Below are 19829 nucleotides of genomic sequence, written 5' to 3' on the forward strand. Positions count from 1 at the left end.
TACATGTAAATATCTCTATAAATAACCCTGTCACCTATTATTTTCTGAGTACAGAGCTATACACTTTATCTGAAACGCCCTGTGTACTGTAATTGGTCAGGCAAATATAGTTTTAAAATATGAAATCACAGTTTATTGAAATAATCCTTATACCGTCTCACAAGAGGGAGGGAAATGATCGTTGAATGGCGTACTTTTGACTATGTGAAACCGACTGGACGGCAGACATGAACAGAGAGAAACCGCAACACGAACAAAGGCTAGGTAAGGTTTCGGATCGAAGATACTTGAGCAAATGCGTACAATGATGACGCTCTAGCTATGAAACTAGTCTGTCGTCAAAGACGAGTCTCGTCAGATCTTCAGATATTCAGATTTGAAAGACGGTGAAATCGTCATGCGACGGCAAAGCGTTAGTTGTCCCTAAAACATTCAGAGACATGGACCTGAGAACTTGACGCTTTGGTGAGGCATACGAGGCCGCCATCAGTGATGGACATTGGATTATTGTGCTAAACGTAGCAGAAATTTCTTAGAGAACAGTGCTCCTTAACGTTGTTGTAAATGAAGTACCTCAGCCAATAATCAGTGCTTACTTCACTGTTGTTGCAAAGATGTAATCTGGTACAGCAGCAGTGGTCTTGGTCTTGCCCTGACGATGATTCAGTGGAAATAATCTGAATGGTCAGCTGAAGCTTCTGCTTGCATCGCATCGACGACTATTGTAGACAAAGGTGGTAATTTATGAGTATGCTGTCTCAGCACATGCATTACTGCATGTAGACAGGCACCACTGAACTCTTTGTACAACATTCAATCTGGGAAACAATGCACCACGAAAACTATACATTAAAACAGCATTAATTCTTTTGTTTGATGGCTTACCTGCACATTCGCATTCCAGTGTAAAACTAATGTATGGTACTAGTCTGTGGCCGAGCGGTTCTAGGCGCTTCAGTCGAACAACGCGACCACTACGGCCGCAGGTTCGAATCCTGTCTCGGGCATGGATGCGTGTGATGTTCTTAGGTTAGTTGGGTTTAAGTAGTTCTAAGTTCTAGGGGACTGATGACCTCAGAAATTAAGTCCCATAGTGGTCAGAGCCATTTGATACTAGTTTAGAATCCTGTTAGAATGAGTGAAAGAGTTTGTGATGATGAATACACCTGGTCGCGAAATTCACCAAAAATCAACAGGAGGTCAAGATCAGTATACGGCCGTCCAGTGACACTGATTTTTCAAGTGACTTGCACTTATCGCTCACACGCAGTCTCCTTGCAGATCAGTGTAGCTTGCACATTGTTAACCCACTAAGCAGATTCCATTTGTAATGTATGTGTCTCCCATCTCAGAAAGAGTACCCATTTGTTGTTACAGTCACCTTCTCATTGATCTCAGAAACGTCAGCCAGTCACAAATTCCTTCAGGTGTTAAAAGGTGTGATGGTAAGAAGGTGCCAAATCTGGCGAAATGAGTGGGTGAACCAACAGCTTCCCCGTAGACAATGAAATTTAGCGACGGGTGATGATGTTCACTGCACTTTCTTTCTTTCCACTCTAGCCCATGCCCCCCTCTGCCGTATTTTCGCGGACTATCGGCTTGAATGATTAATCAGTTCTTGTTTTACCTCCAGAAAATTATTTTTCATGCTGAAGACGCTGGCCGTTACAGTTCCAGCAGATTGAAAAAAATGGTTCAAATGGCTCTGAGCACAATGGGACTTAACATCTTTGGTCATCAGTCCCATAGAACTTAGAACTACTTAAACCTAACCAACCTAAGGACATCCCACACATTCATGCCCGAGGTAGGATTCGAACCTGGGACCGTAGCGGTCGCGCGGCTCGAGACTGTAGGGCCTAGAACCGCTCGGCCACCAAGGCCGGAAGGAAATTGAAACTTCGCTTTTTTTGAAACAGTACGACTGTTGTTAATGGCTGTCAAGTGCTTAGTTTAACAAAATCTTTCCTACCAATTTCTTTCGTTAAATGTGCCCATGTTGTGTGACATTTGTCGAAGCCTGTGATCGTGTTACAAAATATATAAAATATATTTTTTCGTTTCTTTTTATTTACCATTAGTCAGGATGGTTACAATGAAACTGTCAGTACGTAGCTATGTAGACGAATGTCTATTAACAAAATGAATACCCATCTTTATAGGAATAATGTTCAGATTGTACGCTGCATGATTCGCGTTGTTAGCAGTGTTACAGTCGTAATTTGCCATTAGACGCTGGTACTGGTCCGGCTACGTAGGGCTGAAACACGTGTACCAGTGTACATTACAGTCGCAGACTCATCGGTCGGGACAAGATGAGAAGGGTTTTACTCTTAACGTTGTTTTATCATCGCTTTTCTCTGCGAGCCTGTAGGCATTAAAGGAATATGGAGAGATCCTCTCTCCGCACCGATGTTGAACAAGATTCGGAAGTTTGGATTAACTGGCGGTTTAGGAATTGCTCCTGGGAGAGGCTGATGGACAATTGCGTCAAAAATCGCTGAAGAAGTTTCTGTTGCCATATCTGAGAATTCTGGACGTGATGTGCGATCTTCAAGCGGTCCACGAGTTGTGCCACGACAGCTGAACATTCCACAGCCCATCGTTGTTTCGGGTAGCGATAGATAAAACTGTACTGCGGTTCCAGGCCGTCGTGGGTACAGACGGTCTTCACAAAGAGCAACTTTTGTAACCTGAAACGCAAAATAATACGCAACAAATGTTACCCTCTCACGTGATAAATTAAAATGTGTTTCTTTCAGCGAGTTACTCGTTATTTCTGTCCTGTATGCCGTGAGAAATGTTTCCAAAATTTTTAACTGGCCTATGATCACTCGTTTATCATAGAAGCCCTTTCAAGTTGCGAAAGTTTAATTATAACTACCCTGTACATTGGCACGATGCGTTTTGGTAGCATGCTGCCATTATCAGGTGGTTTACAGTTACATGAACATTAATTTTTAATTATAGATTCCTTTGATATATCATGATGTCTGTTTGTCGGGTGTGCCAACGAGTTTATGTATAGAAATATTTCCCTACCCACAAATATTTATTATTTTATTGTTCAACATTAAATGTGCTGTACAGTTAATCTCAGGGATGTCGTTATTTACATTTTCGCCGAATTTGTCTTGTCCAGCATACAAAGCGCAAAAGCAAACTCAATACCATCACACTTTCATATTCCAGATTTTGTTGATGCAGAAATAAAACTTATTTCCGTCGCTAAGGAAGTATATAAGTTAGGACACACACTTTTATGTACAAGCGTATTTATGTCATTGCACATGTTATAAAGTCTGATAATGTAGTATTTATTGGTGTATACAGTATTAATAAGTCATTTCTTATAAAACCGTCCCATGATCGCTGATATTTTCACTATCACATTTTATTATTTTCGGAAATCAACAAAAGTGGACTCACGTGCCACAAAAGTTGCCCACAGTTGATTCCACACCTACTATTAGGTGCCGCAAGCTTTCTCGTGATGTGCCGAGTGATGTGGCACAGTGATAACGCACTGGACTAGTATTCTTGAGTAGTTTCGGAGTCATTCCGCGATGAAAAATAAATTCTTTCACTGATTGCAAAACATGACACAACTGGTGATTCATTCGGGCAAGTAGGATGAGAAAAAACTTGACATGAGTCCCTGTTTAGAAAACAGAAAACAACAGTACCATTCAGATGTGGGTTCTCCATGGTTCCCCCAAATCATCTGAGGGGGTAAATCTCAAAATATTTCCCCCCAAAAAATACGGCTGACTTCCAAGTCCCACCTTGTCCCCTCTGTAACGAACATTTGGCGGACAGGATATTAAACCTGAATCTTCGTTCTGTCCTGCTGTGTACATGCCGTCTTCTAAGCTGTTCGTCTATAGTAGTCGACGGTTCAATAACGTACTACGCAATTTCTTGATACTATCACTTACTTTTACAGTTTAGAACGTCCTTCAAGAGAGAAAAGGCCTCTTTCGAAAGCAGCCGCCTCTTTTTTAGCTGTCGACAATTAAGGAGCAGATTACTTTTAAGCTTGCGAAAATTTCGGATTAGTCTTTATTACTAATAAACAGTTCGAAACCAAGAATTTCTGTTGTCATTTGTCATTTAGTTTCAAACATTTGAAGACACGTTAAAGAGAACCGTTTGGCACTTGATTTATGTTAAAAATTAATTTCATTTATGGGGACGGCCTGTACTATACATTTATGTCGCTGTAAGTATTGTTATATATCACCAGTCACATGTCAAGAGCTTAATGAGTTCGTGGTACAACAAAATACAGGTGTTTTGCCAGTCAAACCCATGCGGTGCAACAGTGACGCCATAATGCTCTGGGTGATGATTGTCATCAACCCAATTCATCTCCAGATATCTTCTCAACGAGTTGAAACGACATGATACCTAGAGGGAAGAATGAAGCTGGATGGTGGACCGGAATTATGATACAAGAGGTTTACCTGTTTATGACAGAACTTTCCTACTTCAGCCACTCGATACGCTACAGTGGCTCACGAGAAACTATCATGTCCCTAATTTGCGTACACGTTGAGATTCTAGTTTTCTGTTGATTAGTAGCGAGGCTCTGTAGAGTTGGGAGAGCTTCACTTTTCTTTCCTCAATACGATCTAGAGTTGTCCAACCCGTGTTAGTGAAAGTGAAACGTAAGTGCATTGTTTCTGTAGTTATTTGTGAAGTTACGTTTAAATGTCTGACTTTCTAGAGAGTTTAAAAGAAACAGATATTAAATTTGAGTTATGTTAGTGTCTGACCCGTCTTAGCTCAAGGAATAAATAACCAGAGTGTAGCCTGTTTTTGCACACTGTCGTTTTTCTTCTTTGGTGCTGTAGCACAGTATTGTTCTAGCTGTTTGTTTCAGAAAACGTGGTCCGACGATGACACGCTGTATGCCCTCGACTGTGGCGTCGTAGAAATAACGACGAATCCTAAAAATGTGTGTCCACCGAAAATTATTACCTTCGACTTGCGCACTGACGAGATTGTGAATATCACAATAATAGAGAACGCATTTTTCGAATCGCAGTATGCTATAATTTGGGTAAGTATCCAGACTTATATGTATAATTTTAACGGATATTAGTTTTCCAATGGAAAAATCTAGAGGCACTAAGATCTACTCACAATTAATATCACAGCAAATTTAATAAACATCTGTATACGAACTCTCTTGACATGTTCTGAGGGTACCTCAATATAAGCTTGTAATATGTCTGCGCATGGTTAAGCTATTAAGACGAAAAAGAATGACTCTCGCCACGTAATAACGCCCCAGGCACCTCCATAGATGCAACTTTTAGTTGTGAAAGAGACCATACGTTGTTGTTGATCCGCAGCTGAAAAGTACTGCACGAAGTCCGTGTTGGTCTAGGGACCACACAGTTTTACGATCGTACAGAATATCTTCTGTAAGACTATGGGACAGACATCGAGAAAATTATTTCATTACATAGAATTTTCGAGGAGGAGGAGGAAGAGGAGGAGGAGATTAGTGTTTAACGTCCCGTCGACAACGAGGTCATTAGAGACGGAGCGCAAGCTCCGGCGAGGGAATGATGGGGAAGGAAATCGGCCGTGCCCTTTCAGAGGAACCATCCCGGCATTTGCCTGAAGCGATGTAGGGAAATCACGGAAAACCTAAATCAGGATGGCCGGAGACGGGATTGAACCGTCGTCCTCCCGAATGCGAGTCCAGTGTGCTAACCACTGCGCCACCTCGATCGGTAATTTTCGAGGACAAATTTTTGATAAGTATGAGCTTTGTGTGTGTGAAAACTAAGTATGTTATTAACGCACTTAATCACGAACGTATGCTACCGTCTTATCCTAGGAACGTGCGCCTAAAGCAGATAAGGTTTTTGCTACCAGTAACAACCCCTGTTCAAGAATCGCACCGAGTTATGTTAATAAACCGCTGCTCTAATACTTATTCCCTTCTGCGGAACTTTTCTGCAAACCGGCCACGAAAGTAAGTCTGTACTTCATATGGTACTAGCAGCTTCCAACTTACTGAGCCACGTTATTTCAGAAGTCCTCGATCTAACTGATCATGTAAAGTTAATTCTCACTACCTTATATTGTATCCAATCTGTAAATCTGTAGATATTCACAACAGAAGCCACTCACTGACATCCCAACACCTTGATAATGTCCTTCGTGGCGCCGCTTTCCAGAGTTTCTAGGACACTGGATGCATTCTTATTGTTATCAAGCCCGTCCATACCAACATTCTTGATCGCCATAAGCTACGAATCTATGACAAACTTATTACACACAATAAAACATCAGGATTGGTGTAGAATTCTTCCCAGGCTTAACTGCTTGAAGTAGTGAAGAGGATTCTACGGACTTGCTAGAAGGCCACCTTTTACTCATTTCTCCACAACACCACCACCTCGTACCTGTCAACCAGCTGAAGGCTTTTCACTTGACATTCTACTTCTCACCAACTTTAACTACTCCCTTATCCTCATCGTTCACTGACGTCTCATTTATACTGCAACTAATAAGCAGTAGACACCATAAAAGAGACTGAGTTAGGTGTGTATCAAATAATACGACATTAAGAAAAAACATAATAAAAAAAGAAAACTTACCACTGCCTGTCGTTTCAAATGTAAAGCTACGCACTTGTCTCTCATTGGTCACCATGAACAACACAAATTACACCACCTTCGATATTACTTCAAGCGCATCCCTCGTCTCTGTGGTTTGTACGATCTTATATTTGCTTTACACTGCGACGCACCTAAATCATTCCCCTCCTGTCCACCTACCACACTATTAAACAAGAGGGTTTGTAAAGGGTAAAATAAGCAGTTATGAAAAAACTTTGTCATCAGAATAGCTAAGGCTCTTTAAGGTAAAACGTATCGTAACGTGAGCAGTAATTACACGAGTTATAATCTGCAGCTTCTGTTCAAAATATTCAGATGTATGTCAATTTTTAGAGGGCCAGACTGCTGAGGTCATCGGTCCCAAGACTTTAACTAACTGAAACTAACTTATGCTAAGAACAACACACACACCCATGCCCGCGGGAGGACTCGAACCTCCAGCGAGAGGGGCCGCTGAATCCTTTACATGGCGCCTTAAACCACGCGGCCACTCCGCGCTGCCTGCAGCTCCTGCTTCCACGTCTTGTACCTAACTATTTTCTACACTTTTGATTAATTAATCATCACATTAGAAGTCTCATGCTTACTGTCAGCTGCTAATTAATATGAAACACGCTCCTATTTACGATCAACATTAGGTTCACAGTTCGAACTTTCTACTGAGCCACTAACGAGCGTACTGAAAACTTCACAGCTGCAAATCGTTCATTCAAGCTGCTTTCTCCTATTTAAATAACGCCCAAACTCCAGTTCGCCAGAATTGTCACTTCCATCAAACTCATGAACAACGTGCATCCAAATAGCTTTCCAGTTGTGCTTACTGTCCTAATTGAATCTCTTATCAGGTGGTAAGATTTTCCGTCTTCTAATCCACACTGAACCCCAACATACGCCCACACATGCTGCAATTTTAAACATCACGATCGGCTTAATATGCAGTGCTAATAGGCTGTTGTATATATGTAAACCCATAAGTTCTCCAACGTAACTTCAACATACTTCTATTTCTAGACAATCGAATGTAACTCCTTATTTTTGTAACGTATCTGTTTTAAACAGCTCCAACGAAATACCATCTCATTAGGAACCCTGTCCCCTGCCACATTTTCCTCTTGATGAAAACAGACAAGCCTTCGTTTTTTAATCATCTGCCCTACAACCCAGGTTCTTTTTCCCATCAACCCCCTCATATTAAGACCGCTCATCATCAACCAAGTTGCCTCCTCGTTTATTACCCCTAGCTATACTCCACTATAGTTCTCTTCCCATCGTATCCCGTGCATGTTTTCAGTTCAGGGCTGCTAACAGTTTAATTTAGTCACCTTCAGCACTATCATAAATCTTTTCACAACAGGTGGTTTGTAATATCATCGACATTTAACTAATCGAGAACTCAGAATTTGACATATAACAGGGTTAGGTTTGAAACTTTGGTATGCTTTGGTTACTAGTGTACACGAATTATAATCTGGCCCGACAACGTTAGGGTGAACATTTTTATTTAAACTATTGCTAAAACTTGTAATGGGTAGCAACACTGGTTCATAAACAGACGAAACGACAAATTTTTCTTGTGGCTAGGAGCTTATAAAAATATTACTTTATTGAAATTACAATGAAAATTATTACCTATGTTAGTCTATTACAGGTGGCCTATGTTTATGTCTGTATGATAACCGTTTCATTATTTTCCTAGTGTTCATAAAATGACGGGATAGTTCCTTCAAAGACCACGGCCGCTTTCATTCTGCATCATAAGATAATTCGAGCTTGTGCTCCGTCGCTAATGACCTCGTTGTCGACGGGACGTTAAACACTAATCTCTCCCTCCAGTATAGATGTAACAAATTAGCGGTTTCTGGAGACGTGCGTCTTATACATGAGGGGCATGAAAAAGTGTGCAGATCTACTTCTGATCTGTGTGACCCGTTTTGACCCTTCCAGTCATTGTATTATATATTTACTGGTAGGTGATCTGGTGAGAATGTGTACTTCCAAGAAAACATCCACACCTCCTCTCCTCAGTCACATGTCTCTCCAGTATATGGGGTGTCTGGGCTACAGGTATACAAAAACATTTGTTTATATTTCAGTACCCGTTAAGTTTTATAACTTATTTGTCCAACGTTTTACACAGCAGCTCAAACTTTTTATTCTTGTTGGCACAGTTCAGTGCGGTCACCGTTTGAATCTCTACAGATGTCGAAAGGTATTCCACTTCTGGGCACTTATTCATAAGCATGACGGCTGTTATGGCCTGTATTGTGGCGTAGATCTGTTGTCTCAAGCCTACGAGGTCTCGAACACTTGTTCGGTAAACAATGTCCCTGATGAAACCCCCATGTATTGAAAACCAGAGGAATCACATCGGGAGTCCGAGGTGGCCAGATAATTTGAACCCCTTCGCCCCCTCTCTCCCTCTTCCGATTCAACGCTCAGGAAACACCTCACAGAGAAATGTTGTAACATCCCCATGGTCGCGGGATGGGGCACCATTCTGCTGGAAAATGACGTCTGGAGGTCTTTGTGGAACTGAATAGTTCTCCAAGATGTGGAAATATGTGCTCTCTCCCACAGACCGAGCAACCTAAAATGTCGAGTCCTTTCATGATAAAGATTTCTTTGAGTACACCTATAGCCCGGACACACTGTAGTGTCCCCTCCTTAGGCCTCTGTGACACAATCTGTAGAATCACGTTTCGGCGAATCTTCATTACCACGACAAGTCAATGCGCGTGACCTTGGAGGAAGAATGCATCTAACTTTAGGCTCTGTCTTTATGAGAGCCACTTCATCGCTGTCTCCAGTGGGCAGCCTGCTCTGTTTTCCTAGCATCCATTTCAAGAGATGAAAGCGTTGTTTACCGTGAAGTAATTCCACTATTTTTCTTGTGCTACATATCTTGCATAGGCCACGTAACAGACCAGCAGAATTTAGGCAAGGTAAGTTGTCTCTCTACACAGGTGGAGGCATGTCCAGCTGGCCGTCTGTTGGCCTACAGTTCCGACTCGCTGGACTCCACATTGACAGTGACTGACCTCACCACGGGAGTCTCCAGACACCTCACCAGTCCGTACATACACCCAGTGCCGCAGCTGTTACACGTTGCGGCGGGCGGGCCCCCGTACTACATGGGAGATGGCTCGTACGGTTTGTCGGGTGACAAACGTTGTGATGGCAAACTCTATCTACAGGCCTTCTGCAGTAACATCCAAGCTGCCTTGGACAAAAAGATCATACGGGACGCAAGCGACGGTGACATTCTAGATGCCGTGACACAGGTAACGCAATTTTTACACTACTGTTAATTCAGACATGGCTCTCTAAATGTGAGTTTACACTTGTGACCCTTGCGGATAGTCGCTGTGCTGCTGTAGCTTGCTCTGTACTCAAGCGGAGGCGCCGAATCTGAACACAGGTATGAATGGAATTATGGAATTACTTATACGCACATGTTGAGGAAGTGGCATGCAACACATATGCGTGCCTCTGTCTGCGTGTGCCGGCCGAAGTGGCCGTGCGGTTAAAGGCGCTGCAGTCTGGAACCGCGAGACCGCTACGGTCGCAGGTTCGAATCCTGCCTCGGGCATGGATGTTTGTGATGTTCTTAGGTTAGTTAGGTTTAACTAGTTCTAAGTTCTAGGGGACTAATGACCTCAGCAGTTGAGTCCCATAGTGCTCAGAGCCATTTGAACCATTTTTCTGCCTGCGTGTGGGACAAGAGCAGTCGCTCGGCGCACAGATGTAAATGCACCATTGGACTGCTTAGTAACTGCATTGAAGAGAAGAGCCATAAGAGTACAACAAGAGGTAACTCAGCTTTCAAAGAACTTCATGTAACGTCGTTAAAAGATGTTTGGGGCCTAACACTTCATTGACAGATTGGTGAGTAGATGCGGAGTAAGAGTTAGGACAGATGAGGTCAGGAATCTACTGTATCGTTATCGAAGAAACCATAGCGGCGTTTTCGAGGATGATTCTCTAAAACCTAATTCGGAATGGGCGGTGATTCGCACTGGACGGGACAGAATTTTAACTCTGTTCCTCGTCAGTGCGAACCCAGTGCCTTAACGCTCCACCATCAGGCTCAGTATCTAGTAAAGAACTGCTGGCATTTGCGTCGTGAGAAGTACCAATGCATCGTCTGAAATTTGATAAGGTCAGTCTTTCAAAGAATCAGACTGATATTCACGTATAAGGTAAAGCTCGACTGACCTGCCGGATCTTACCTCATACACACTTCGTGACAAATAAAGTCGATGCCATCGAAGTCTTCGCTATACAAAAATGTAACATTTTCTAACAGACTGTGGTGTAGGCAATGTGTTGTTTTCAGAATTAAAGATCAAAAACTGAAATAAAACAGATGATATTTAATCCGGAAATATCGCACATACACTTTCATAGGCCACCCTCCATCCTAACTTCTATTGCTACACTGTTTAGTTACACGTCCCATCAATAACCAGTACCAGAGATCAGGCCTGTTCATTTCAAAATCATCAGTCCATTAACTGAACAAAATCCAAGAACAAACAGTGTTAGGCTAGCCAGAAAGGTATTCAAACGAGTTAATCTGCACACAGATTTTATCTGTTGAAATATTAATGTAACTCAATTTCACGAACTTAAAATCAGGAATCACAGGCACAGTAACACGAGAAGTGCACAGCCACTGTAACACGAGAAGTTCATACAGTTTATCGAAACCAGAACTGCAGATGGAAAGAAACGTTACACGCAGTTCGTATAGTCCCATCCTCACACATTTGTCTTCAGTTCGTTATGAGCCACAAAAAAATACTTTTTAGTTTTTGCCCATATTTGTGTGGTTTCATTTTCGAATGAGATACGAAGATTACGATGAGGCAATTATAGAAGTAAGATTTATATTTGATTACTATAACGTTTCGGTAATCCACGTCGTACTAGAAATAAGTGGTAGGAATTGGCGGGACAAACTGCCTAAATTACAGTACTGGGGAAGAAATAGCTATTAGGTAAGCCAAGGGCGTGACGAAAAATAGGTCAGAGTTTAGCGTCCCCCTGGTGTGGTCGTTATTACGTAACCTTGGGTGCAGACAGAAATTACGAAGATAAGTGTCGTTTTTATTTCTATGATGTTTTCTGGAAGTCAGTGTCAGGATATTTCGTGTTAATGCTGTATTTAGTTTAATGTAGTCAATCCACGTTTACCACCAGCGACCGCTACAACAAGCTGCGTGTATCAGATCTTCAATCACACTTTCCCCAATAAGCTCACATATTCTAAAGCGCTGGGAAGTCCTGTCTTACTCAGTGTTGATCATTGCATTAAATCTGAAGGAAGAAATTGAAAAAGGTCTTGGACCCCCATTTTCTGCATTTTTCTCCATGTTTCCCAGAACCCAAATCACGTATCTCAACTGCTGTACCACTTCACTTCAGTATTGCGTTCCTGTCTTGCTTTACTAGTCTGACAATTCTACAGATTTTGTACGTTAATTATAAAAATATTTTCAATTCTTAGTTAACATGCGGTCACGATTGCCCAATGTTCTCAAAGCTATTTCAGAGTACAATAATAATAAAATTCCAGGCAGCGATAAGAAACACTTAATTTTAATATCAGTTCTTCTATTTTATGATTGACGGGTAGACAAGTTTCGCAGCGGGCAATATTTAGTGTGGAACTAAGACACATAAAAGAGGCATTTTATCAACAGAAGCTGTGATATAGTCATGAGAAAGTTTTCAGGGACCCACGAAAATAGTCTTGGATCTCTGTTTATTTGTAATGAGGTAAGTGAGAGACAGTTATTCTCAACTTAGCTGTCTGTCTTAATGTGCAGTATGTGCGTTTTAATGGTGCCCTTTCCATATCACAAATAAACATTGCGATCCAAGACCGGCATTTATAATAAGGCAAACATTTTATTAGTTAATTCACTGTGTCATATCAGTAAATTCACTGTGTCCTATGATAGATTTCAAAACTACGAATTCAGTGATAAAAAGTTTTCAGTTGGACCAGAGAACATAGAGGTCTTTTATACGCTCATTTAAGTGACACGTAAAATCCAAGAACATCTAAGGAAAAGTGGGATGTTCATTGAGTCATCTTTGTTGAAGACAGGATACGTATATTTCAGAAATAGGGTTATGTTCTGAAGTAGAAATATTAATCGAGTGCAGCAGCTGCTTTTCCTCTGAAACAGAATTTTCTTTTCTCAGATGAGTCAACACTATTAGGAGGTGTACTTTTTTGTGTCAGTTTTGATATCTCAGATCTATATCTATATATATCCGGATCCCGCTCCAGCTACTGCCGGGTCTGGGTGCTGACGAGTTCTCTCCATTTGGCTCGGTCCTCCCACCACTTTTCTTCCTCCACTTGCTGCCAGGTCACACCTCTCCTTTCGACAGATATTCTCACTCCCATTTTACACCGTGTTCTTGGGCGCCCTCTATGTCTTTTTCCATCCATCTTTAGTTCTTCCATAATTTTGGGGAGTCTCTGCCCATGCATCCTCTTAACATGCCCATACCATCTTAATCTCTTTTTTCAGTTCCTTCTCTCATACTTTCTTGTTTAAGGTCCTTTATAATCTCTACATTACTCTGTCCGTTCTTGTTTTTCCTTAACTGCTCTGAGAAATTTCATTTCCCCAGCTTGCAGTCTGCTCCAGTCAATTTCTGTCATTGTCCATGTTCCTCCAACACAGGTGACAACTGGGAAGTAATAATTCTTATACATAAGGAGTTTTGCTTTTTCTAAAACTTCCTTAGTCCAAAGCAGGTGTTTTATTGTTTGGTAGAAATTGCCTCCCTTCTGTAACCGCCTATTAATTTCGTTGGTTATTCTTCCATCCCTAGATATTTCACTCCCTAGATAAGCGAAACTTTCTACCACTTTGAGGGGTTCTCCATTCAAGGTAATATTTCTGTTAGTCCCTTTCTCTCTTCCAAATATCGTTACTTCACTCTTATCCTTATTTATTTTTAATCCATACCTTTTCATTATTTTCCTCTATGCATCAAGTTGAAACTGTATATCTACCTCTTTATTACCCCATATTACCATATCCTCTGCAAAAATCATCTTTTTGTCTTTTTATTTTACTATATCATTAACTGCCCTATTTATTCCCTCCATCACAACATTAAAAAGTGCGTGAGATAGAATACTTCCTTGTGTTAGGCCTAGTCTTATTTCGAAGTATTCAGAGTTTCCCAATGGTGTTCTAATTATACAATTATGTCCTCTGTACATTGTCTTTATTACATTAATGTATCCATCTTCTATATCTATCTTCCTCATTTCTTCCCAGAGTATTTCCCTGTTAACTGAGTCATATGCCTTTTCTATGTCTATAAAAACCATTATCACCCTTTTGTTATACTCCCAACTTTTTCCATCAGTTGACAGATAGAAAATAACAGATCGATCGTGCTTCTTCCTTTCCTAAACCCATGCTGTTCTCCACTCAGCTCCTTTTCTATCTTTCACTTATTCGATTTAGTAGAATTCTTTAAAAAATCTTGGCTGTATGACTCGTGAGGGTTGTTCCTCTGTAGTTTTTACAAAGTCTTTTATTGCCGGTTTTGAAGATGGGAACAATGTCTCCTGTTCTCCAGTCGTCAGGTATTGTACTATTTCTCCACACACTTGATATTACTCTGTACAGACACTGCATTCCCACTGGACCTGCTGCTCTTATCATGTCCACTGCTTCATCAGGTCCTGGGGCTTCCCCCCCCCCCCCAATTCATCTTCTTCACAGCTATTTCCATTTCTTCCAGTGTAATTTGTCTAATTCTGCTTCCCAACGTCTCTCTATTTCTCCATTATTTGTTGTTTCCTCGTGTACCTGATCCTCAGCGCTTAACAGTTTCTTAAAATATTCTTTCCAAAGATCTTTTATATTCTCTGGATATTCAATAACGGTACCGTCCTTTGTTTCCATCTATACTGGTACTTCAGAAGCCTTCCTTTTATTTTTCATAATTTTATTGAACATTTTCTTATTGCTCTTCACATCTTCTTCAAGGTTTTTTTTGTAAGTTCTTCCCATGCCTTTTTCTTTCCTGTTTCCACTAATTCTTTGAACTTCTTCTTCTCCTCTATATATCATTTATGGTCTTCGTCATTTTTAGTTCTCCATCACTTTCCCCATGCTCCATTTTTTCTTCTAACTGCTTGGATTGTGGTGTCAGCCCACCAACTTGTCTGTCTTACGTTTTCCTTTCCAGATGTTCTGCCACATACTTTCTGTGCTGCTTCGACTAAGGTGTCTTTGAATAAACTTTATTCTCTTTCTACATCGCAGAAAACTTCTTTTGGAAATTTTTGTCTGATTAATTCTCTATACTTCTCAGCACTTTCCCTCTCCTTCCCGTATCCTTATCACTTTCTTCTGTTTTCTATTTTTCACACATTGATTCATTTTCCATTGTCCCACTAGTAATCAATGGTCTCCATCTGCACTCACACTTGGAATCACCTTCACATTTTTTTTATTTTCTCTCCCCATTCCCTATCTACTAGAATATAATCAGTTACATTCTTTTTTGATTATATTCTAGTAGATAGGCAATGGGGAGAGAAAGTTTCAAATATGAAGGTAATTCCAAGTGTGAGTGCAGATGGAGGCCATAGATTACTTGGTGAAACAATGGAAAACAAATCAATGTGGGGGAAAAGAGATAACTTCTCAGATATTATATGGAATTATAGTGACAGCAGTTACTAGCGTTGTGTAAATAGGGTAAAAGGAAAATAAAATTTCCATAAACAGCATAAGAGAACACAGAATACAGATTCCTTAAAATTCTAAGGTGGTATTAAAAATATAGTGGCATAGAAAAAACAATGGTACTGATAATAACTGCCTGATACCAAACATAATCTCCGTTGCCAGTCAGTGGCTTTTTTTGATGGTAGTCCCATGAACTAACGTATGTTTTGCTTTCTTCTTTGTCGACACATTGTGTGATATTAAGAGGTTAAATATGGTCTTAGATTGGCCGCATATCTTCACTGAACACAGGTACAAATAAATCTGTCGTTATAATTGTGCTGGTAAATCGTACTGGCGAGGTATGTTTTCTCCCTAACTTTCGAACATTTTCAAAGTAAATTTCATTTCATGTGCGGCAGGAAAAATCCTTAATCAGCACAGAGCCTATCTTCGTACGTAATCTGCTAGGTACCAGCTCTGAGGTCTATCCTCTACCCATCCCTTTCCCGCAACAACTGCAACACCACATTGCATTGCATAAATGCTTATCAAATTCGTCAGCAAACTGCAGATTTACAGCTGATAACACGTCGGCGGCATGCATCAGTAAACCAGCCGTGTCTGCACTTGTCCCAGGTAGACTATAGGATTCGCACACTGTTTCTAGCACTCATTTTCTGAATTCTGAAGCTTGAACCTCTATAGAACTGATTGTATATACTATTATTACCTTTCTGAACTGCTTGTCTCTTGTGGTGGCATTCAAAGTCAGCCAGACACATGACAACTTCTTTCGGCTCAATTCGTCATTCCCAGTTTGTGGGAGATTATTTCCTTACCTGAAATGAAAAAACGAAGACTCTAATTAGGTTGATGTTATTCTGTCATTATCACTCTACAGAATTTAATTCTTGCAAGTAAAGTAATTGCATAAGTCCTATCCGTTATCTCCCATGCAAGTTACAATGTAGAGCAATTTCCAGCTTCTATCACAATACTTAGCTTGCTGAACATACACTCATAGTATGGTAATTAATCAACAGAGATACATTAGTGAAATTGAGCTTCAGACAGAAAGACTTACATTGCGTGCTACGGCCAATGTGGAAGTTATCAACTAGCATGAAGAGTCTATATGTGTCACACCATGAAACTTGAACTTAAGAAAGTTTCTAGGACTGCGCACAAGAAGCACCACATAACCAGCAAGTAAAGTGTGGAGTGTAGGAAAACAAGTAAGATAAACCAAGAACTATTTGGTATAACGGTTACAAATTAAATCACCAAATGACTCACGAAGCACAACACGCAAAGACAAAATAACTTGTGCTGATCGACAGTGGTTTGTGTGTGTGAAAAAGAGTAAAAGTGTAATTTACGCTATAATTTTGAATAAATTTCTTCCACTAACGACATCGAGTTTCGTCTTCATTTCGACGTTCTCGTTGAATGGCCAATATACAGCAACTGAAGAATACGATCTCCTGAATTTTACGTAGGCTATACTGTCCACCATTCTTCGGACACAGAACGATGCTGTTCACTGGAACAACAGAGTTCCTAGAACACCGTTAACACTAAACAGACTTGCATTAATTATGCCCAACATCATAAGCGACGAGATATTGTACACTTCGAAATGCGGTGATTTTTCTGTAAAATGTATAAATTCTATCTGGCAAAAGAATATTTGTGGCTAAGTGTATGGAAACATTGTTACTGAGATTTTACAGCCGTATGATATACATTGGGCACCCAGGAAACAAGTTCTGCTAGGAAATTCAAGGATGAACATTAAAAGAAGAACAAAATTTCAACGTAAAATCTACTTGCAGGCTCAACGTGAAGTCTCCCAGAATCACAGTTCTCTATGAGCAATATTCGCTACCTTTACGTTCACTGGTTCTTGTCTAAGACGATACAGTCGTGCTGAGTCTTTTTCTTACATCCTTTCTGTCGTAACTACAATCATAGTTGTTCTTCCGTTTCCAATCACCAGTTTGAGATGCTTACTTTTTCGCAATAGATTACAAGTTAAGTAGTTTTATGTCGACTTTTATGACTGCAATAAAGTCTTATTAACATGAAACGCATTTCTCTTTATTTTATAGCACCATTAGTGCTCAATGTAACAATATTCCCTTTATTAAAGTTTTGTTTCCTAGGCGCATGAACAGTTCTCGTGCTTCCACTTACCACAACAAATATCATTAAATTATCATCGTTCATCACTTTTATTTATTTATTTATTTTTGACATAATTCTTCACGTTCATCAACAAACGGTAAATGAATCGGAGTAGGACGGCTATGTTTTGAGTTGCACACTACATCATCCGCACTGTTCAGTGTACATGACTGCACAAGTTGCGCACACGTCGGATCAACTGATTTCCTCCCTCTGCCACACTGCACTTCAAAAGAACCTTCCTTTTCTCATTTGGTAATCACTTTCTCCAGAATCCTTAGCAGACATCGGACCAAAGCCTTTATCAAACCCTTGAGTCTTCTGCACTGCTACTGGCGCACAGTCACCGTTCTTGTGACAGAGCTTCACCAGCAGCATGCGATCCTTCATGGTTAGAGCTATGTTGGACATCTCGGACGCAGATTGAGGAGCAGCCGCGTGCCGCACGTCTGTTGTTGTGCATTTTATGACGCTTACAGTGCGATTTATTGGTCAAATTTTCGTAAAATTTTTGTTCCATGACACTTCTCCTTGCGTCAATAATATTCAGTTCAAATATGACGTTGTTGTGATCAGTGGTTCTCTCTACAGCGTTTTGAAACTGGAACTTTTACTATGGACACACTGTATATTCCCGATACAGCTATGTTGGTCTCATTTGATGTAGTAAACGTACTCTACAAGCAGAATCAAAGTAACAATAAAGATAACATTACATTTCGTTAATACTTGTCCCTTATATCATACATACGACATTTCGTAATGATGTGGAACGGACCACTTCAAATCAAGTTTTCTTTATACAACATTGTTAACTTTTCCTTTTTTTAACAGTTAGTACTTCATACCTAAAACTTCTTCTATTAAGTAAAAGGAGTTTCCATTCAGAAATTCTTGTAATTTGTTTTTGAACATTCGTTGGGTATCTATCAGACCTTCAATGCTGTTTGACAAATGACAAAAGATTTTTGTGGCGGCATAATTCACCTCTTTCTGTGCCAAAGTCGTATTTAACACAGAATAGTGAAGATGATCATTTCTTCTAGTGTTGTAGCTATGCATCTCGCTTTTATTTTTGAATTGGGATGGGTTATTAACAACAAATTTCATAAGTGAATATAGGTATTGCGAAAGTGCTGGGAATACCTCGAGTTCCTTCAATAAATGTCTGCAACGTGATCTTGGGTGGGCTCAAGGTATTATTCTGATTACATGTTTTTTGGAATGAATACTTTTCTCTTGACGATGACTTACCCCAAGATACGATGTCATACGAAAGCAGACAATGAAAATAGCTAGAATACAACAAGACCTAGATACAATCAGTTAGCAGAGGAACACTTAAGAGGAATAAGCACACTTCTGCGTGTGTTTACCGAACGAAACTACTTTGACTTCAGTATAGAATCTTCTTAGAAGAAGGATTGCCAAAGAGGTGTCTCATTCTCAGGAAAGTTGGGAAATATTTTGATGAACAAAATAGAGGAAACAATATTCCATAAAATAGTGCCAGGGAAATACAATATACCATACTGGTGAAGATACAGGGAAGATATTTTGTACTTGGTAGACGAACCACAAAATAAGATAGAACAACTGCATACACAGGTAAAAACACTACGCAAAAACATGAAGTTTACTTTAGAGAAAGAACAAACAGGCCAAATAAACATCCTAGATACAGCGTGGTTACAATTAAACTTTCACGACTTGAGCCAATGTAGATGGAAAAATATTTACCGTATCTTACCCAACTTTAGAGGCATGATTTTAAGACTGCGCGCTGCAGAATTTGTTCTGTTAATAGTGTTGGTGTTACGTTTTGTCACTAGGCACAAGTACTGGTGGCGGAGAGCTGAAGCACAAGCGTGAGTGTGCACTGCAGTTGCAGACAGTTAATATGGGTCTAAACGATGTGAGCAGTGTTTTACTTGGAAAGCTATTTTATTAAGATAATAGCGGAACAGCTGCTGCTTTTCGCTAGTATCGAAGCGTTAAATAAATGTGGAGAGATCATTCCTCCGCACCGTGATTGAAGAAGATGATTCCCAAGTTAGTTCTAACTAGCAATTCGGGGACTGCTCCTGGAAGAAGCATATGGCCAATAGCGACACAGATTAAATTGTTGCTTAAGTTACTGTTGTCATGGCCGAGAATGCTAGATGCAATGTACTATCTTCAGATAGTGCACGAGCTGTCTCACGAAAGTTGAAAATTCCATGGTCCGCCCGACAGAACAATCTTAAGTGCGGTCCCGGCTGTCGTTGATGCAGATGGTTGT

At 40.4% G+C, this 19829-nt stretch overlaps 1 protein-coding gene across 1 annotated transcript in view; it reads left to right on the forward strand.

Moving 5' to 3' along the window:
• LOC124790006 (protein yellow-like) overlaps positions 1 to 19829 on the forward strand; it is a 63316-nt gene that overhangs the window by 30912 nt on the left and 12575 nt on the right. The window contains exons 4-5 of the mRNA XM_047257550.1: positions 4886 to 5065; positions 9605 to 9922. Of these exons, the coding sequence (XP_047113506.1) occupies positions 4886 to 5065; positions 9605 to 9922 (498 nt within the window). The remainder of the gene's footprint in view (positions 1 to 4885; positions 5066 to 9604; positions 9923 to 19829) is intronic.

This window comes from Schistocerca piceifrons, chromosome 3 (genome assembly GCF_021461385.2).
Source record: "Schistocerca piceifrons isolate TAMUIC-IGC-003096 chromosome 3, iqSchPice1.1, whole genome shotgun sequence".
NCBI classification, from domain to species: domain Eukaryota; kingdom Metazoa; phylum Arthropoda; class Insecta; order Orthoptera; family Acrididae; genus Schistocerca; species Schistocerca piceifrons.